The 19873-nt window shown below is 53.9% G+C and overlaps 1 protein-coding gene, 1 long non-coding RNA gene and 1 pseudogene across 3 annotated transcripts; 1 reads left to right on the top strand and 2 right to left on the bottom strand.

The window, feature by feature from the left end:
• LOC148218100 (uncharacterized) overlaps nucleotides 1-19873 on the bottom strand; it is a 136615-nt pseudogene that overhangs the window by 102758 nt on the left and 13984 nt on the right.
• LOC148218103 (uncharacterized) lies at nucleotides 9931-12405 on the bottom strand. Its single transcript, XR_015800594.1, has 2 exons — nucleotides 12164-12405; nucleotides 9931-10316 (listed from the first exon to the last, which is right to left on the bottom strand). It is a non-coding gene; the product is annotated as an uncharacterized LOC148218103 (long non-coding RNA).
• On the top strand, nucleotides 12553-16180 carry LOC148218102 (class I histocompatibility antigen, F10 alpha chain-like). Of its 2 annotated transcripts, none has more exons than XM_088158085.1 (8): nucleotides 12553-12699; nucleotides 13604-13867; nucleotides 14214-14489; nucleotides 14708-14980; nucleotides 15073-15177; nucleotides 15276-15310; nucleotides 15436-15468; nucleotides 15946-16180. In XM_088158085.1, exons 1-7 carry the CDS (start codon nucleotides 12624-12626, stop codon nucleotides 15460-15462), a joined length of 1056 nt encoding a protein of 351 aa, XP_088014211.1. In that variant the 5' UTR covers nucleotides 12553-12623; the 3' UTR covers nucleotides 15463-15468; nucleotides 15946-16180. The 2 variants fall into 2 exon arrangements, with proteins under 2 accessions (XP_088014211.1, XP_088014212.1); XM_088158086.1 differs by lacking the exon at nucleotides 12553-12699 and adding an exon at nucleotides 12724-12920.

Raw genomic sequence — 19873 nt, 5'->3', positions numbered from 1 at the left:
CTGATCCATGGCCACCACCAAGCCCAGAAACCTCCGGCTGAACAGAAGAGTCAGCCTGAGCCTGGAATCATCAGCACCCAAGGCCAGGGAATCGTTAAACCAATGGCATTAGAGAGGGGTGTAGCCCATGAGCACTGATTCCTGAGTTTGCTAAAATGGATAAACAGGGAGAAGTTCAGAATGACCTCAGGACCCCCCACCACCCAGAAGCTCCAGGGGAAGAAGGACCAACAGGACACTGCTGGATCCATGGGTGGTGCTGACCTTCTGATTGATCTCTCTCCCTCCCTCCTCCCTCTCTTCCTGCCCTTCCTCCTTTCTCTCCCTGGCATTTCATTGTTCAGTAAATTCCAGACTATTGACTTTGGTCCCATTTGCCCCTGAATTTGGGCAGAGGCACCTCAAGGATGGGATCTGAACAGCCCAAGATTCTTCAAGTGACCTTAACCCCCTCATTGCCAAGAGCCATGAAGCCACGAGTGCTGATCCTTGGCCAGGGAAGCTCTGTCACTCCCAGACGGAGCAGAGGAGCCAGGGATCCAGGCTCCTGGCCATGATCCTCTCCTGCCCCGAGCCCAGCCTGTGCTCCCTGGGGATGGGGCTCCCAGAGCCCTGGGCAGAACCTGTTTCCCTCTGTGCCCCAAACCCTGGGGGCTCCAGAGGCTGCTCTGGGTGCCCCTCGTCCCTCCCAGCTCCAGGGGGACATTCCAGGGTGTCCCAGCCTGCCCTGCCCAGGGCACACAGTGGTGGGGGGGAGAGAGAGACCCCTGGGAGCCCCTGGAGTCACTCTGGTCATGGTGGGGGAGGGACTGGAGACTCGCAGGGATGAACAAGGGCCACAGAACACACAGGGACACAGAACACGGACATGGGAACACACATGGAGATAACACACAGGGACACAGGAACACAGAGGGATGTGGGAACACACACATGGACAGGGGAACACACACCCAGACATGAGAACTGGCACACGTGCATACACAAAGTTGTTTTGCTGAAGGGGTTTATTGATTATTCCAGGGACATTCCCAGGGCTCCCAGGGGATCAGGGGGATTATCCAGAGATGATCATCTCCTCATGCTGCTGGAGGGGGACAGGCCCTGGGTGTCATCACCAGTTCCAGACCTGAAAGGCAAAGCCCAAGTCGTGACACCTGTGTCCACTGGGACACGAGAGGAACGTTGCTCCCACCCCTCTCTTTGCAGGGACCTGCAGCAGGAGAAGGGATTTGGAGCCCCGAATACACCTGGGACTGGACTTGGCTCCTGACATCCATGGGGCTCCCAGAGCCCCTCACCCTGGAATATCCCAAAACCTCCCAGAGCCCTTGCTGCTCCCACAGGGACACTGGGTGTCCCCAGAGCCCCCCAGTGCAAGGAAAGCCTTGGGGACAGCTCTGTCCACCTAACCCCAGCACATGGATCAGGGACGGCCCCCTCCATGTCCCTCTGACTTTCCCAAGCTCTGCCCACCCCACAGGGCTCAGGGATCTGCCCTGGTCCCCGAGGATCTTTTGTGGGGCTGGAGAACCCCCAAGATTTCTCACCAGGGCATCCAGAGCGGCAGCCAGGCATCACTCCTGCAGAAGCTCCACCTGCTCAGCCACGAGGGGCTGGGGAGAAAGGGGGGGTTAGAGCCACACTGGGGGATACTGGGGCTGGTTGGGAGATACTGGGGTAGGCTGGGGTGTACTGGGGCACAGTGGGGTGTGCTGGGGTGCACTGGGGGTGATGACCAGGACAGGGGAAGCTCTGGGCCCAGCAGAACTGCGGGTACCCACCTCAGACCTCTTCACTCGTTGGACGCCGTTCTTCTTCTGCAGAGAGATGGGGAGATGTCACTGGTCACTGGGGTGTCCCCAGTCCCAGCAAGGCACGGGGGGACCCAACTGGCCCCCAGTTCCCACACTGGTGCCCCAATTCCAGGACTTACCACAATGCATCCACCTGCAGCTCCTCCTATGACTACCTGCAGATGGAGAGCAAAGGTTTAGTCTGGAATGGTCCTTGTGGGACTCAGAGGGTCACAGGTGTCCCCACGCCCCGTGGCTGTCCCCAGTCTGAGGGGGAAAATCCCTTCTGCTCCCCCCAGTCCCACTCCAGGCAGTTTCACCCAATCCCTGTTCCTGCAGGGACCACGGTGGGGATGGAGACGAGGAGAGCAAAGGGAACTTGGGCCCTCTAAGGAGGAGGGGATGGAGTGGGATGTGAGGGCCCCAAAGACACTGAACTGGGGGGAGTTTGGGGACCCAGGGGATGGGGCTGGGGGAGTTGAAGGGATGGGAATGGGGGAATGCAGGTGGGGAGGCAGGAATTCCAGTGGGGGACATGGGGGCTGAAGTGGGAGGTGGGTGGGGACAGGGGAAAGCAGGGGCAGAGGACCAAAATTGTTGGGTTTGGGAGGGGCTTTGGGAGTCCAGGAGGGGGATTTGGGGATACTGTCATGGAGAATGAGAAAGGGAAGGGAGTGGAGGGAAAGAGGAGAGGAAGTGGAGTGGGCATGGGGATCTTTGGGGTGCCTGGGGTGCACTGAGATGGGTGGGAATACAATGGGGACCCTGGGGAAGGGGCAGCCTTGGGAAGCTCTGGGATGTACAGGCACGCACTGGGGTGCAACTGGGATGGCCTGGAGGGTCATGGCCATGAGAGGGGAGGCTCTGGTTCAGCAGAAGAACTCGGGGTACTCACCTTGCCAAAAGCAATGCCACCAACTCGCTGTGGAGAGAGCATGAGATGTCACTGGGGTGTCCCCAGTCCTAGTAAAGATTGGGGGAGACCAAACTTCCCCCCAGTTCCCACACTGGTGAACCCAGCTCCAGGACTTACCCCAGCACATAGAGCTCCACCACTGCCATCAAAGGTGGCCTGGGCAAGGAGAGCAAAGGTTGGTCAGGATTGGCCCTTGAGGGGCTGGGGGGACACAGGAGTCCCCAGCCCCCCACCTCCCACCCATGGCTGTCCTCTGCTCTGAGCAGGGGGTGCCAGGGGATTTGGGAACATCACTGCAGGGTGAAAGGCAATGAACTGAGGGCAAAGACTGGAGAGAAGACCCTGGGAATCATCTGGGGGCTTGAGGGGTGCAGGGCAGAGGGGGAGGCATTTCCCCGTTTGTGCCAGCTCAGCCTGGCTTGGGACTGGAACAGTTCATCCCAGTTAGGCCGAGTTCAGCCTAGTCTGTACTTAAATGAGTTTGGACCTCTTGGTCCCACTTCAGCCTAGTTTGGGACTGGTCTTTGTTCTTGTGTGGGCAAGAGAGGAGATGCTGGGGAGATGCCCGAGGGGATCAAGAGGATGGGATGGGATGGGATGGGATGGGATGGGATGGGATGGGATGGGATGGGATGGGGAGGCCCAAAAGGACGGGATTTGGGGATAGCAGCACAGGAAAGCTCTGGGGCCCTCGCAGGGAGGAGCCGGGTCCGAGCATCCGTGGGGAAGCCGGGCTCTGGCAGCGGGAGTTGAATTGCGGCAAGGGGAAGGACAGAGGCAATGGTGGCGAGGAGAAAGCGGCACGGCCCGGGGCCGGGGAGCCCGGCGGAGCCCCTGCATTGGGAAGAGCCCTCAGACCTGAGCCCAGCCCGTGCCTTTGGAGCCTCACCTCGCTCTGTGCCGGCAGGCACAGCAGGACGGAGAAGAGCAGGGCCACGCTGAGCACAGCCACCTTCATCTTCCTCTCGCACTGGGCAGCGCTGGCTGAGGCTGCAGCAGGCCTGGAGCACCTTTATCCCTGCCGGGACTCCTCCCTGCGCCCTCCCTGACAGCCCCCAGGCCAAAGCCCGGCTTGGCACAGCCCCCAGCCCTGGCCACAAGCCCAGCCCTGGCACAGAGTCCATCCCGGCTGTGGCACGGATCCAGCCCCGCTCCCCGCATCCCTGCAGCTTCCTGCACGGGGCAGCTGCCCCTGGAGGGGACCGGGCACCCGGGGGGCCGAGGGGGGCAGGCAGGGATCCAAAGGCAGCTGGGGACCCTGTGGGGACACCCCCACTCCAACACAATCCATCCTCCAACAGCCCCCAGCCCCACACCCCCCATCTCCCGGTACCCCTCCCCTCCCAGAGCGTTCCTTGCAGGACACCCCGGAGCTGAGCCCAGCCCCAAACCTGGAGTGTCAGAGCAGGATTGTCCCTGTTCCCACTGCAGCCCCTGGGCTCATTGGGGCTGCACTGACCCCTCTTCCTGGGGCAGCAGCACCCCGGGATCAGGGAGAAGGGGCAGGGGGAGCACAGCGGGGTCAGGGGCCATGGCAGCAGCTGGGGGACCGGGATCTCCAGTCCCTGCAGGTGCCCTGGGGAGCACCGGGCAATGGTGGCACTGGGACACCGGGGCTGGCCTTGTGGCAGTGCTGGGGTGGTGGCAGTGCCCGGCTCCAGCCCATTCCTGTCCCTGCAGCCCCAGACTGCTCCAGGCCCCCAGGGGAAGATCCCCGGGCAGAGCCCCTGGCACAGCCACGGCCACCGTGTCCTGCTGGATCAGCCCAAGCCCGCTGTGCTGAGCTGGCCCAGCCATCGGCTCCCAGGGGCTCTGTGCCCAGCAGGGCTGTGGCTCCAGACCGGGCTGGCACTGGGACACAGCTCCCGAAGCTCCCCTGGCCCCAGGGATGGCCCTGCCCTGTCCTGCCCTGCTCCCAGCGCTGGCCCTGAGCTGGGGCTGACCTTCCCAGCCCAGGGTCCTGCGCTGCTGTCCCAGCTCAGAGGCCCCTGTCAGGGTCACCCCGAGGACACAGATCAGTGACAGTCCCTGCCAGGGCTGCCACGAGCTGCCAGTGCCTCCATTCTCCACTGACATTCCGTGACATTTCCAGGAGATGTTCCCTCCTCACGGGACACTGACCTCACAGAAGGGACCTGTTGTGGCACAGGTCAGAAAATCCTTCAGGCACCTGACTTGACTGTTTGCATTGGATTTTCCTGCAGAGCCAGCAGTGACCTGGAAGATTTTCTCATCCCAGCAGGAATCACCGCCTGAGTGATTCATGGAGCTGGATCTGGCCCCTTCCCTCTTCCCAGGAAACCAAGAGCTGCCAGCACAGCTCATCCTGCTGCTCCCAGACACTCACAGCTTTTGCTAATGGATCCATTTCTGATTTTCCAGTATTTTAAATCCAAGAACCACAAATATTCACAATACTTCAGTTCTGGTGTGAAATTATCCTGCTTTGAGGCAATAAATCCTGCTTGGGGCAATAAATCCAGGTTCCTTCCTCCAGTGCCTGGCAGTTCCTCTCTGGGAGCCAGGAATGGGGACACTGGGGATAAGGATGGGGACACTAGGGGCAGGGTTGGGGACTGCAGAGTGGGATAAGGACAGCAGGGGCAGAGATGGGAACAGCAGGAATGGGAATGGGGACACCAGGAGTGGAATGGGGACAGCAGGAGCAGGATGGGGTCAGCAGGACTAGAATTGGGACTTGCCGACCACACCCAGCTCCATCCCTCAGGATTCATTTCCCACTCTGTGTCCCATGTCCGAGGTGTCCCCAGGAAGGTTTGGCCACGTTGGGCTCCTGGAGGGGCAGTGGGATGGGGGGAGGGGTCAGGCCAGGCCTCATTGTGCCCAAAGGTCCTTGAGTGTCCCAAAATTGGGGCTCAGGATCTTGGAGAAGTTCCGTGGCCATGACATGGGCACGAGATGGCCGTAAGATGAGAGTGACCATGACACAACCACAACCCTGACCATGACATGATTTGGACCAAGAGATGACCATGGGTTGGCCATGGCAAAACCATGGCTTTGAGGTGACCCTGATGTGGTCGTGGCCATGAGATGACCATGAGGTGACCATGACATGATCATGAGATGACCATTACAGTGAGATGACCAGAAGCATAAGATGATGGTGATCAGGAAAGGACCATGACCACAAGATGGCCGTGACCATGAGATGACCACAAGATGACCTTGACACCACTATGGCCATGAAATACTGAAGGCTGTGAGATGACCATAACAGGATCTTGACCTAGAGGTGACCATGAGATGACCCCAACACACCATTGCTATGTGCTGATCAAGACCATGAGATGATCATGACACAACCATGGCTGCAAGATGATTGTGACCATGAGGTGACTGTGAGGTGACCATTAGGTGACCATGACCATGAGGTAATGGTGATGACCATAACTGTAGGAAATAAGGAACGCCTTAGAGAATAAGGGCCTCTTCTATTTTTGTTAAATCCTGTTCACTATGTTCACTTTTATCCACCAAGAGGCACTCTGGGAAGGGCTCAGCTGCGGGTCAGATGGCCAGAGAGTGGGGTGGTGGTCACCTCGTGTGTGAGGCAGTGATGGGCTGGGGAGATGCGTGGACACCACATGATCAGAGAGCTGACTGGGTAAAGGGACACGGGAACAGCGACACCGCAGTGACAGGCAGCCAATGCGGGCTTGTTTCAGTAAAGTTTGGGTTAAATTTCAGTTATGTTTGAATGACACAACATAAATGATGGGCCACCTAACCGGGGAAGGACAATTTAGCCAACCTGAGGAGCAAGCAGCAGCAGTCCCCAGGCAAGTATTCAATGAAGTTAAAAATTTTTGTTAAAAGCATTGGTCCATGTATCAGATGGCAGCAATCCTAACTCAGAGTATACTAATATTAGGCAAGAGCCAGGAGAGACATACATGGAATTTATAGACCAGTTAAAACAAGCATTGGAAAAACAAATCCCTGATGATAGGACCAGCAACAAACTGTTAGAGACATTGGCAGTAGCTCATGGTAACTCTGAGTGTCCAAAGGTGTTGCACGCCCTGCCACGAGAAACACCACTGATGATCCTCCAGATGATCGAGGCGTGCAATCGTCTCGGGATGAATGTGGCAGCAGGACAGGCCCAGGCCATGGGGCAAGGAGTTGCAAAAGCCCTGGTGGCTGTGCAGTTTCCTTTTAAAGCCCACAATCACAGTACCAACCCACATGCTTTGCATTTCTGAAAAGACTGTCCACAGAGAAAAGGGAGATACGCAGTTCCTGGTCAAAACGAACCCCCGGCTAAACAGTTTTCTTTTAAAGGCAATTTCCCCAGGCTGCCATCAAAAAAACTTGCACTGGAGCATGAGCCAGCCTCGTGCTGTAACAGAAATCCACAAGCTGATGATGCTGATGACCACCAGTGTTAGTAAAAGAGCCTGAAACAAATCAAATTTTAGGACCATTTCAATTAATAATTGGGGGAAGGGATACAGTTGTGTCTCCACAGATAGAGGACCTCGGTGGATACCAGCCAAAACCATCAAACCTTACCTACAGCCAATAAAGGACAACCCACCAGAAAATTCCAGTACTCACAACTCCTAACAGCAAGTCTTTAGCGAACATAACACACCAGGAGACTTTATGATTATCTGTTCCCACCCCAAATAACCCCTCTTCAACATGGCTGGTAGGTCTGGCAATAGATGAGTGGCCAGTAAATAAAAAGGCCATCTGTAATATGCAAAGGAACAGTCCCATTGGTAAGCTGAAATACAATCCTGTAGATTTTTGAGATTCGTGGCCTCGCAGCCTTCCACATGCACCATTAGAGGCTCAAGAATTGGAACTGTTTGGCTCAGCTCGAATGGATTACTGCTTTACCTTTCATTATAGAAAAAGAGTTCAATTGGTAACATCTAATGGTGCTAAGCCCCAAATTGTAAAACCAGATGAACCAGCACTGTGGGATGTTTCTCCCCACCATCCAAGGTATAAAAATGAGAGCCTATGGTGCAATTATACCTCATGACATCCATCTAAATCGATGCCCCTTTGCAATTACCACCAGGCACGTTTCTTATTTGTGGGGACAGAGCATGGCCTGCCATTCCATCTCGTATTAAAGGCAGCCCATGTAGCCTTGGTAGGCTTGCTTTACTAACTCCCAATGTCACAACACTAATTGGCAATGACAAAAATAGGGAAATAAACCGCTTTGCACATCAGTTCCAATTCGACTGTACCAGTGAAATAGAATTTTGGAATAGAGGACAGAGGATTGTTGCCTCTGCTTTTGTACTGTGGGTAGGTGCTGCACAAGCAATAACGCAATTAGGAAAATTAGGATGTTGGTTATGTAAATAAACCAATGCTACTTCTATCTCTAAATGACCTTTTAACAGATGTTGACAGCCTAACACACACAACGTTACAAAACAGAGCTGCCATAGATTTCTTGCTGTTGGCACACGGATGCCAAGACTTCGAAGGCATGTGCTGCGTGAACCTTTCAGACCATAGTGAGTCTATACACAAAAGTATTCAAGTCCTCAAAGATGGGAGTCAAAAAGTTAAGAATTTATGATGACAAAGACTGGTTTGATGGACTCTTTAAAAGTTGGGAAATCAAGGGGTAGGTGTTGTCTATAATGAATACGGGGTTACTTATCTTCATAATTGTTGTCATTATACTGTGAGTTGTTCCTTGTCTGTTAGGATGTTTTTACAGAGTTTTACAAAAATCTTTCAGTTCTATTTTTACAGTTAAACAGAAAGGGGGAGATGTGGGAGTCAGCCTGACCAGTATCCCAGGACAGGCAACCATCACCAAAGAAAAATTATATCCCAACCCTAAACTTTGGGAGGCATTTGTTTAAGTTGTGGTGACCTCAGAAGAATGTTATGAAGAGTTATGGGATTGCCTATGTTAATACCTCATGCATATTCCTAACCCTCATTTCCCAGTTAATTATCACCTCTCCCAGTTCCAGACTGTTCTCCCTTCCTTGTATCCCCATTGGCCCTCAGCTGATGCAATGTTCCACCCAACCTACCCCATTGGATCCTACCTGCCCTTACTCCACCTCTGCCCCACTTTCCCCTTTCCCCATTGGACCCTAAGCTCAACTCTACCCCCTCCCTTACCCCATATTTACACCTTGGACCTCCCTGTATCTTTGTCTTCAACCCCAGGCTCCTAAAGTGACCTTGTCCTCTCAGTTGTTGTATTTGGATTTTTGGGCCTCATCCCACATTTACTTTCATTATTAATAAATTTTTTTATGTTTCTGAGTTGTGGTTGTTGTTCCGTTCTTCTTTAATTTTTGCCACTTCTGCCCTGATATCCGCAAAGCCTAAAAAGGATTGTTGGGGACCACCTTCGACCCCTGATATGAGATGACCATGACAGAACTGTGGCCATGAGATGACCATGACCATGAGATGACCATGACACAACCATCACCCTGAGATGACTATTACAGTGAGACGACAATGGACATGAGATGATGGGGATCAGGAGATGACCAAGAACAAGAAATAACCATGATGCAACCATGACTGTGAACGAGATGATGGAGATCAGGAGATGACCATGAGGTGACCACAATATGACCACTGCTATGAAATAATTGTGGCCACAGGATGACCATGACCATGAGATGATGGCGATAAGGAGATGACCATGACCATGAGATGACCATGACCATGAGGTGACCATTACTGAGAGTTGACCATGAAGATGAGATGATGGATATCAGGAAATAAATGACCATGACTGTGATGATGACATGACTGTGACTGTGAGATGACCAAGAGACGGCCATGACTATGAGAGGACTGTGACCATGAGATGATGATGACACAGCCATGTGGTGCCCAGGATCATGTAGTGACCATGAGATGACCATGACACAACCATGGCCATGAGGTGATCAAGAAATGTCCATGACTGTGACCATGACATGATGATGACTGTGAGATGACCATGGGCATGAGGTATTGTGACCAAGAGATGACCACGGCATGCCCATGACCATAACATGATCCTGGCCATGAGGCGACCATGAGCATGAGATGATGGTGATTGGGAGATGACCATAAGATGACCATGAGTGACCACGTGATGAACATGAGCTGACCACGATCTGGCAATGGTCTGGATCTCCCCAGATCCCATCACTCCTCTCACCTCCCAATTGTTATAAATGAGAGACAAAAGTCTCGATATTCAGCAAAATTTAGATTGCTTTATTTGATATAGACAGAGCAAGCAGCGCTGGGGAACTCGAGGGGTCACCGCCCACTCCACGTTCCATCCAACCTTGGTTTACAGCCTCTTCTTATACTATGGTTTCTCATTATAATCATTAATTTTGGGGTTTTTCCTGTCATAATTTTGCCAAGTAAGCAGTGGTGGTCGAATAAACATCTGTATCCAAACTCACAAAGCCTCTGGGCGATAGTCAGTCTCATAGATAACCATCTGGTCTTTGTAGACAACCACCAGGGAAATCTGGAAGTCTGGTCCTTGAGATAGGCAGCAGTGATCAAACAAAGGCAGGAAGGACTATCCAAAAGTGTGATTTTGCAAGCTGGCAGCAGATATAACTTATCTGGGAAACATAACACAACACAACATAACGTAACATGGTGATTTAAAACAGAATGATTTAATCATATATTTTCCTTCATCTAGCGTCCATGCTTCACTTCAGACCTTAGTATTCTGGTTTATACGAACCCCAAGACTTTTGTGATTAACACGAATCTTTTATCAATTACCACAACGGGAACCCCTGAACCCCCATTTTTGGCACGGGGACAGCCCCGTACTCCTTTCCCCTGCACCCCCTTATCCGAGACTGGGATTCCCCCGCACCCCCGTCAGTGCTCTGAGACACCCCTGCACTCCCATTCCCGGCCATGCTGCCCTTCCCAGACCCCAGATGCGCCCTCTTCCTCGGCTTTTGGACCCCCAGATCTCCAAAATTTCTGCGTCTCCCCAGTTCTCCATTCCCGGCGCTTCCTGGAAGGGCGTTTCAGAGGGTCCCCCGGGGTCCCGGGGGGTCCCAGGGGATCTCAGAGGAGATCCAGTGGGAACAGATGAATTCCCTGGAATTCCCCTTTCCTCCCGTCTCGATTTCCCTTCGCCCATCCTGTGTCCCCGGGATCCGCCCGCCTCTCCCAGCCCCAGCTCCCTCTTTCCCGTGACTCAGGGACCCCCTGGACCCCCATTCCTGCCTTTCCCAGCTCTCAAATTCCACTTTTCTCAAAACCGAGGACCCCTGGACCCCTTTCCTGGGCACAGTGACCCGCTGGATCCCCCATCCCGCCTCTCCCAGTCCTTTCCTTGAACCTTGGAGCCTTCCTGAATCTACCAGTTCTGCTCCTGACTCTTGGACGCCCCCAGACCCCCCAGTCTCTGCGTCCACCCCAGTTCTCCACCCTCTGCTCGTCCTGCGGGGGGTCCTGGGAGGTCCCGGAGGGGATTCAGAGGAATTCCCAGGTTTTCCTCTGTCTCCTCCCCCTCCTCGCGTTCCCCCGATCACTTTCGCGTCTCCCGAGCTGCGGCTTCGGGATCCGCCCGGGGACCGGTGACCGCCCCCTGCACCGGGACCCCCCTGAAACCCCGTTGCTGGGAACAGGGACCCCCCTGCACTTCCAATTCCGGACGAACTCCGCTTCCTGGGCACAGAGACCCCCTTGAACGTTCATTTCGGGGCACCGAGACCCCCTGTACCCCCTTGCCCAGTCGAAAAATACCCTGAACCCCCTTACCTGGAACGTGGAACCCCCTGAAGCCCCATTCTCGTACACGGAAACCACCCCCGAAACCCCATTTCCTGGGAACCGGGACCCCCTGAACCCCGAGTTACCGGCATGGGAACTCCTAGAAAACCCCATTTCTGGGCACGGAAACTTCCCTGAATCTTCATTTCGGAGGAACTGAGACCACCTTCCCCAGTTCCGGGACCCCCTGAACCCCCATATTCAGGACCGGAACTCCCCTGAACCCCCAATTCCCGCGCACCAGAACCCCCCTGTATCCCCTTATCCAGCACCGGCACCCAGCTGAACCCCTTCATCCAGCACCAATGTCCCCCCGCACCCCTTTCCAGACCCTCTCCCTCTCGGAGACCCCAGTCCCCCTTTTCCTTGACTCCGGGAGCCCCTGGACCCCCATTCCTGCCTTTCCCAGCCCCCACTCTCTATTTTCCTCAACCCGTGCCCCCCCTTTCCTGGGCACAGGACCCTTTGGACCCCCCATTGCCTTCACCCCCCTTTCCTTGATCCTGGGACCCCCTGAGCCCCCATTACTGGGCATGAGGACACCTCCTGCACCCCCTTATTCGGTACTGGGACCCCCTCCTGGATCCCCGTCACGTCTACTGGGACCCCCTGCACCCCCTTCTCGGGCATTTCGCCCTTCCCAGACCCCGGACCCGCCCTTTTCCTTCACCTTTACACCCCCAGGTCTCCCAAATTTTCGTGTCCCTCCAGTTCTCCACTCCCGGAGCTTTCTTAAGGGGGGTTTCAGGGGGTTGCAGATAGTTCTCAAAGGGCCGCCGGAGGTCGCAGCGGGGATCAGAGGGATCCAGAGAAATTCTCTGGAATTCCGCCGACCCCTCTCCCCACCGCGCTCCCTCGGTCTCTTTCGCTTCTGCGCCCCAACCTGCGAGACCGGGATCTACCCGTCGACTGATGACGTCACTGAGAGATACTGCTGCCATTGGCGGACAGGAACATGCGGCGCCAATGGCGGGGCCGGAGGCCGCCCTGGGGGCGGGGCCAGTGCTGGGGCGTAGCCGGGCGGGGGGAGCCGGGCGGAGCCGGGCGGGGGGAGCCGAGGGGAGCCGGGCGGAGCCGGGCGGGGGGAGCCGGGCGGGGGGAGCCGGGCGTGCCCGCAGTGGAGCAGCGCGATGGCTCCAGCGCTGGGTCTGGGGCCGCTTTTGGGGCTCCTGGGGCTCCTCTGGGACCCGGGGGGAGCGACGAAAGGTGAGTGGGACCCCTAAAACCGCGACCGCTCTGAACTTCCATTTCCGGGCTAAACCGTAAACCTTCATTCCTGGACTCGGGAACCTCCCATAGCCACATTTTGGGTTTTGTGACTCCCCCTTCCCCGGCACCGGGACCGCCCTGAACCCCCTCATCAGGCACCGGGACCGCCCTGAACCCCCATTCCTGGGGATCAAGATCCCTTTGAACCCCGAATCGCGGTACGGGACGCCCCCTGAACCCCCATTCCTGGGCACTGGGACACCCCTGAATCTCCATTTCAAGGCCTGGGACACCCTGCACCTCCTTTTCCGGCATCCCCCTTTCCCAGACCTCAGTCTCGCCCTTCACATTTGCCTCGGACCTCCCAACTTTCCTGTCTCCCCCGTTTTCCACTCCCGCCGCTATTTGAAACGGGGTCCCAGAGGGTCCCGGCCGCCCCAGGGGTCTCAGGGGAGGTCGCAGCGCGAATCCAATAAGATGCAGATGAACTCCCTGGAATTCGGCCTTTCCTTCCGTCCCCTCCCCCACCGCACTTCCTCGGTGTCTTTCCTGTCTCCAAGGCTGCGCCTCCAAGATCCGCTCGCCTCTCCCAGCCCCAGATCCCCCTTTCCCCTGACCCAGGGACCCCCTGGACCCCCATTCCTGCCTTTCCCAGCTCCCAAACCCCCCCTTTCCCTCAACACCGGGGACTCCTGAGCCCCGTTTCCAGGGCACAGGAATCCCCTGGAACTCCCATCCCACCTCTCACAGTCCTTGTATCCCCCTTTCCTTGATAGTGGGAGTCCCCTGAGCCACCATTCCTGGACACTGGGACCCCATGCACCCCCTTCCCGTCTCTCCCAGTTACCCTTTCATTGATCCATGACCCCCTCAATCCCCTCAAATCTCTGTGTCCCCCCAGTTCTTCACTCCCTGTATTACTTGGATGTGGCGGTGTCAGAGCCCAGCCCTGGGATCCCTCAGTTCATGATGATTGGATACCTGGATGGGATCCCCTTCGTGCGCTATGACAGCGAGCGGGGCCGGATGGAGCCGCTGACGCAGTGGATAAAGGATAGAGTCGGGCCGGGATATTGGGATAGGGAGACCCAGATCTGCGTGGGGAACCAGAACATGGATGCCAGGAACCTGGATATACTGCGGGACCGGTACAACCAGAGCAGGGGTGAGTGGGGGGGATCTGTGGGGCTGGGATAGGATCTGTGGGGTTGGGGTGGCATCCATGGTGTTGGGATGGCATCCATGGGGCTGGGGTGGGTTTCCATGAGGCTAAGATGGGGATCCATAGGGCTGGAATGGGATTTATGAGGCTTGGATGTGGATTCACAAGGCACCAAGGGGCTGAGATGGGGATCCATTAGGCTGGTATGGGATATCTTGTGATCCATGGGTTGGGATGTGGATCCATGGGGCTGGGATGAGGCTCTGTGGGTCCCCATCAGACTCTGGGGCTCCATAGGGCTGGAATGGGGCTCTGTGGGACTGGGACTCTGTGGGTACAATTCCCCCAGGTCTCCACACCATACAATGGCTTTTTGGCTGTGAGCTCCTATCTGATGGGAGCGTCCGTGGGTCCTTCCGGAATGGCTACGATGGGCGGGAACTCATTTCCTTTGACCTGGGATCCAGGAGATTCGTGGCGGCCGACAGCGCTGCTGAGATCAGCAGGAGGTACTGGGAAAGTGAAACGAACGAGGTTGAGAGGCAGGCGAATTACCTGGAGCATGAATGCCCAGAGTGGCTCCAGAAATACGTCAAATATGGACAGAAGGAGCTGGACCGCAAAGGTGGGAGCAGAATTCATGTGGGATTTGGGAATGGAGGACTTGGGAACGTGATAATTCCGGTGGGAATTCCACGGGCTGATCTCACCCCATCCTATTCCAGTGGAAATTCCATGGGCAGGTCTCACCCCCATCCAATTCCAGTGGGAATTCCAGGGGCAGATCTCACCCATGGACTCAATAGAATTCCATGGATGTCTCTCACTGTTATCCCATTCCAGAGCCCCCTGATGTCCATGTGTCTGGAAAAGAGGAACACGGGATGCTGATCTTGTCCTGCCACGCGTACGGATTCTATCCCAGCTCCATTGAAGTCAACTGGATGAAGGGGGATGAAATCTGGGATCAGGAGACGGAGTGGGGTGGGATCGTCCCCAACAGCGACGGCACCTTCCACACCTGGGCCAGGATCGAGGCACGGCCGGAGGAGCAGGAGCAGTACCGGTGCCGGGTGGAGCATCCTGGAATGTCGGGGCCCGGGATCTACGCTTGGGGTGAGGCTGGGAATGTGGAATGTGGGAATTGGGAATTTGGAATTCCCAAATGGGGATTCCCCTCCCCCTCCTCACCATCCCACATTTTTCAGAGCCGACATCTGGCAGGAATCTCACCGTGGTGATTGCTGTGTCCGTCGCTGCCATCATCATCTTCATTGTCCTCATTGGATTTGTCATCTGGAAGCGCCAATCCGGTAACACATGGGATGGGGGTTGGGAAAGGGCACGGATCCACCTGGCACTGTTCTGGGAATCCTGTGCCACCAACGCCAATCCCACTGTTTTTCCACAGGGAGGAGGGACAGAATGGATGCAACATGGCAGCCGGTGAGTACCAGTGGTGGATCCAGCTCTGGATCCTCTCCGTTTGGATCCCAGGATGGATCCTGGAGTTAATCCCAGTGGATTAACTGGATCTGTGCTGGAATCTCATGGATCTTCTCTTTCTGCAGGAAATGACATGGGAACCAACGGCTTGAGTACAGGTACACAATGGGATCAGGGTGGGATTCCAGAGGAGAATCGGGGCAGAATGGACAGATTGGGATCAGGGAGGGATTCTGGATCAATGCAGGGGTCCAGAGCAGGATCAGATGGAATTGTGGAGTGGAATCGGGGCTGGATTCTGGAGTGGGATCAGGTGGGATGGATGGGGCAGGATTGGTGCAGGTTGGATGGAGCAGGGTCAGTTGGGATGGATGGATGGATGGATGGATGGATGGATGGATGGATGGATGGATGGAGTAGGTGTGGGATGGATGGAGAGGGATTGGGTGGAATTCCAGAGTGGGATTAGGGCAGAATGAATGGGACGGGATCGCGTGGGATGGATGGAGCAAGATTGGGGCGGGATGAGGTGGGATTCTGAAACAGCTCCCACTCTCCATGGGCTCCAGCCAGGTCCATCCTGTGGGATGGGGACATGGAGAGGGTGACACCGTGACCCTCTCTCATCCCGACAGAAATCATTGCCTGAGCAATCCATGGAGCTGGATCCGGCCCCTTCCCTCTTCCCAGGAAACCAGGAGATGCCAGCAGAGCTCATCCCACTGTTCCCATCCACCCACAGCTTTTGCTAACAGATACATTTCCCATTTTCTAGTGTTTTAAAGCTAAGAATTACAAATATTCCCAATGCTTTTTTTCCGGTGTGAAATTATCCTACTTTGGGCAATAAATCCTGCTTGGGGCAATAAATCCGGGTTCCCTCCTCCAGTGGCCGACAGTTCCTCACTGGGAGCCAGGAGTGGGAATAGGGACACTGGGGACAGGGATAAGGACACTGGGGACAGGGATGGGGACACGGGGATTGAGACACCAGGATGGGATAGGGACAGCAAGGGACAGAGATGGGAACAGCAGGAATGGGAATGGGGACAGCAGGAATTGGGACGGGGACACCAGGAGCAGGATGGGAAGACCAGGACTAGGGTGGGGGACACATTCATGGGAATGGGGACACCAGGATCAGTGTGAGGACACCAGGACTGGGATGGGGACACATAAATGGGGACACCAGGACTGGGATGGGGACACCAGGAGCAAAATGAGGGCTTCTCAGCCACACCCAATTCCATCCCCCAGGTTTTGTTTCCTGCTCCATGCCCCATATCCCATGTGTCCCCAGGAGAGTCTGTGTAGCAGTCCATCCTGGAAGGGACGGGCTGTGAACCGGCCCCACAGCAGGTAACAACCCTGGACACTGAGGAGCCAAGACAGACAACATCCAGTTACACTATGGCGAGCAGTAGAGGAGAAGAAAAGGATTATGGGAACTACTGGGCATAACCATGCAAATAGAGACTGCACAAGGGTCTGTGATTGGCTGGAAGCTTTCTAGAACATTCCTTCATAGTCTGTATCAGTGTCTGCTCAACCCCATTTTAGGGTCTTCTAAAGGGGCCTTTGTGCACCCTTTTTATTTCTCCTTACACTTTCAGTTTCTAGCCCTTTAGTCATTCCTGTCCCTTTATTATTTATTTAGCCATTTCACTGACACCAGCCCGGGGTCAGGGCAGGCCAAGCCCCGACAGGTTTGGCCATGTCAGGCTCCTGGAAGGGCAGTGGGATGGGAGAGGGGTCAGGCCAGGCATCGTTGCCCCCAGTGGTCCTTGAGTGTTCCAAAACTGGGGCTTGGAGAGGTTCCCTGGCCATGACCATGGCCATGACACAAGTACAAGATGGCCATGGGATGAGAGTGACCATGGCCATGATATGACCATGACACAACCACAACCCTGACCAAGAGATGATTTGGACCAAGAGATGACCATGGGTTGGCTGTGGCACAGCCATGGCCTTGGGGTGACCCTGATGTGGTCGTGGCCATGAGATGACCATGAGGTGACCATGACATGATCATGAGGTGACCATTACAGTGAGATGACCGTGAGCATAAGATGACGGTGATCAGGAAATGACCATGACCATGAGATGGCCGTGACCATGAGATGACCACAAGATGATGGTGACAATGAGATGACCATGAGATTGCCATGACACCACCACGGCCATGAAATACTGAAGGCCATGAGATTATCATGACTGTGACCATGACACATCTTGACCAAGAGGTGGCCATGAGATGACCACAACACACCATGGCTATGTGGTGATCAAGACCATGAGATGATCATGACACAACCATGGCTGTGAGACGATTGTGACCATGAGGTGGCTGTGAGGTGACCATGACCATGAGATGATGGTGACCATAACTATAGGAAATAAGAAAAGCCTTACAGAATAAGTGTGGGAAGATAAGTTGAAAGGATAGTGCAGAAAGCAATGTTTCCCAATGAATTACATCTGTACTGATTACTGAGAGGTAGAAACAGCCTTGCCTGCCCAATGAGGATGGGTGTTTTATAAAAGCGTGGGCTAGCTGGCCACTAGTCACAGTCACAGTTGGAGCTTGAGACTGAGGATCTGCTGCAGTTTGGGGTGGAGTCTGCTGGCTGTGCTGTGAGGAGAGAAGGGACATGGGGTTGTGCAAGGGGCAGATGAGATAAGAAGTTGTTGTGACAGACAGGGTTAGGTGGCCAGATAAGGGACAGGCTGGGGTTTAGCCAGTCATGTAGAAGGAAACTTGCAGAGAGGAGAGACAGAGTCAGAGCTGTGTGGAGCTGCCTGTAAGAAAGGAGTCAGAGCTGTGTGGAGCTGCCTATGAGGGAAGGGGTTAGGGTTGGCTGAGAGAAGTCCACAGAAAGAAGGCATGTAAAGTTTTTAATAAAGGATTGATGATGGTATCAGTCCAGTCCGTCTCAACATAGTTACTACATAATGGTGATGCCAGCGTGGTTGGACTTGGGCTGTAGGGTGAGGTACAGCCAGAGATGGAGCCCAGTGAAGCTGAGAGCAGTGGGGGAAGCCGCTGGTCTGAACCTGATTGACTGTGACACCTGAAGGGATGCTTATCCAGATGAGCCACTGGCAACAGACTGTTTTATGTGTATTAAAAAAACACTTGGGGAAAAAAAAATATGTTATTAAGATTGATGAAAGTACTGCCATTAGTGTTAGAGTATGGAAAGAAGTTGGGGAAAGTCCATGGGATGCAGTATGCAAAGGGGACAAGGCAGCTGCAAATTTGACTGCCACCTGGAGATTGCTCTATGAGACTCTAAAAGAATAGAAAACAGAGCAGGAGGTGGAAGAAGAATGAGAGCAAGAAATTGAAGTTAATGGGGAGCAAGAGAAGAATGAAGTTCGGCTTGAGAATGTGCCTGTCCCTGAAGCAGAGCCTGCCAGAGCTGCCTCTGTGTCCCCCAAAAAGATGAATTAAGAGCCAAGTTCCAATATGTTACTCCTGCACAGCAGTTAGCTAAAATAACTTTACAAAAGCAACTCAGCTGAAGAAGGAACAAGTGAAGTAATTAAAGGAACAAGACACAGGAAAAGCTGGAGATGGTGGTTCTGCTGTTGAATGCAATGTGTCTGTTTGATGCTGAAACATGTATATTGTGTTTATGAATTGCAGCTTTCTGCTTCTTGAGCTTTAATAGTATGTACTGTGAGAATCTGGGTAATGTATCAAGCTTAATTCACAAAGGCATTTCAGAGCTAAGAGAATCCTTAGGTTGATGTTCTGTACTGCTAAAAGCCAAACTAAACCAAAGTAAATTAAAAAAGAAAGCTAACAATCAATGAGAAAAGAATGAAGAATCAATCAGAATTAATTGGATGTGGTTGTTAATGCTGCTGTAAACTTTCACTTTGGGTAATGAAAATGGAATAAATTGGTTATATGTGAGGAGAAAAATAATAAGACTCTTGGCTCTGGGGAAAGGTAAATGTCTAATCAATCTACAGCATGCAGACAATTATTTCTTATATAAGAACTTGCTGAAGGAAACAATCATGAAGTAAAGCTAGGCAAACTACTTGTGATATTTGAGAACTGAGATTTCAAGTATATGTCCTTATTGTGATGTGTTGCCCAAACAATTGTATAACTGTTAGTCTGAGGTGAAATATGTGAATGTGTCATCATGTCAATTTATTTTGATTAAATAAAAAAGGGGGAATTTGTGGGAAGATAGGTTGAAAGGCTAGAAGGCAATGTTTCCCAATGAACTACACCTGTACTGATTACTGAGGAGTGGAAACAGCCTTGCCTGCCCAATGAGGATGGGTGTTTTATAAAAGAGTGGGCTAGCTGGCCACTAGTCACAGTCACAGCTGGAGATTGAGACTGAGGATCTGCTGCAGTTTGGGGTGGAGTCTGCTGGCTGTGCTGTGAGGAGACAAGGGACATGGGGTTGTGCCAGGGACAGATAAGGTAAGAAGTTGTTGTGACAGACAGGGTTAGGTGGCCAGATAAGGGACAGGCTGGGGTTTAGCCAGTCATGTAGAAGGAAGAAGGAAACTTGCAGAGAGGAGAGGAGGAGT

This window comes from Sturnus vulgaris, unplaced genomic scaffold (assembly GCF_052056855.1).
Source record: "Sturnus vulgaris isolate bStuVul1 unplaced genomic scaffold, bStuVul1.hap1 Scaffold_195, whole genome shotgun sequence".
Taxonomy (NCBI): domain Eukaryota; kingdom Metazoa; phylum Chordata; class Aves; order Passeriformes; family Sturnidae; genus Sturnus; species Sturnus vulgaris.
This window is presented reverse-complemented; position numbering and strand designations above follow the sequence as displayed.

Excerpts from the sequence above, each read along its gene's own strand:
- LOC148218102 (XM_088158085.1), top strand. The coding sequence starts at position 12,624 with ATGGCTCCAGCGCTGGGTCTGGGGCCGCTTTTGGGGCTCCTGGGGCTC. Across the intron at positions 12,700-13,603 it reads CCCGGGGGGAGCGACGAAAG|TTCTTCACTCCCTGTATTAC; the intron begins GTGAGTGGGACC and ends GTGTCCCCCCAG. Across the intron at positions 13,868-14,213 it reads CCGGTACAACCAGAGCAGGG|GTCTCCACACCATACAATGG; the intron begins GTGAGTGGGGGG and ends CAATTCCCCCAG.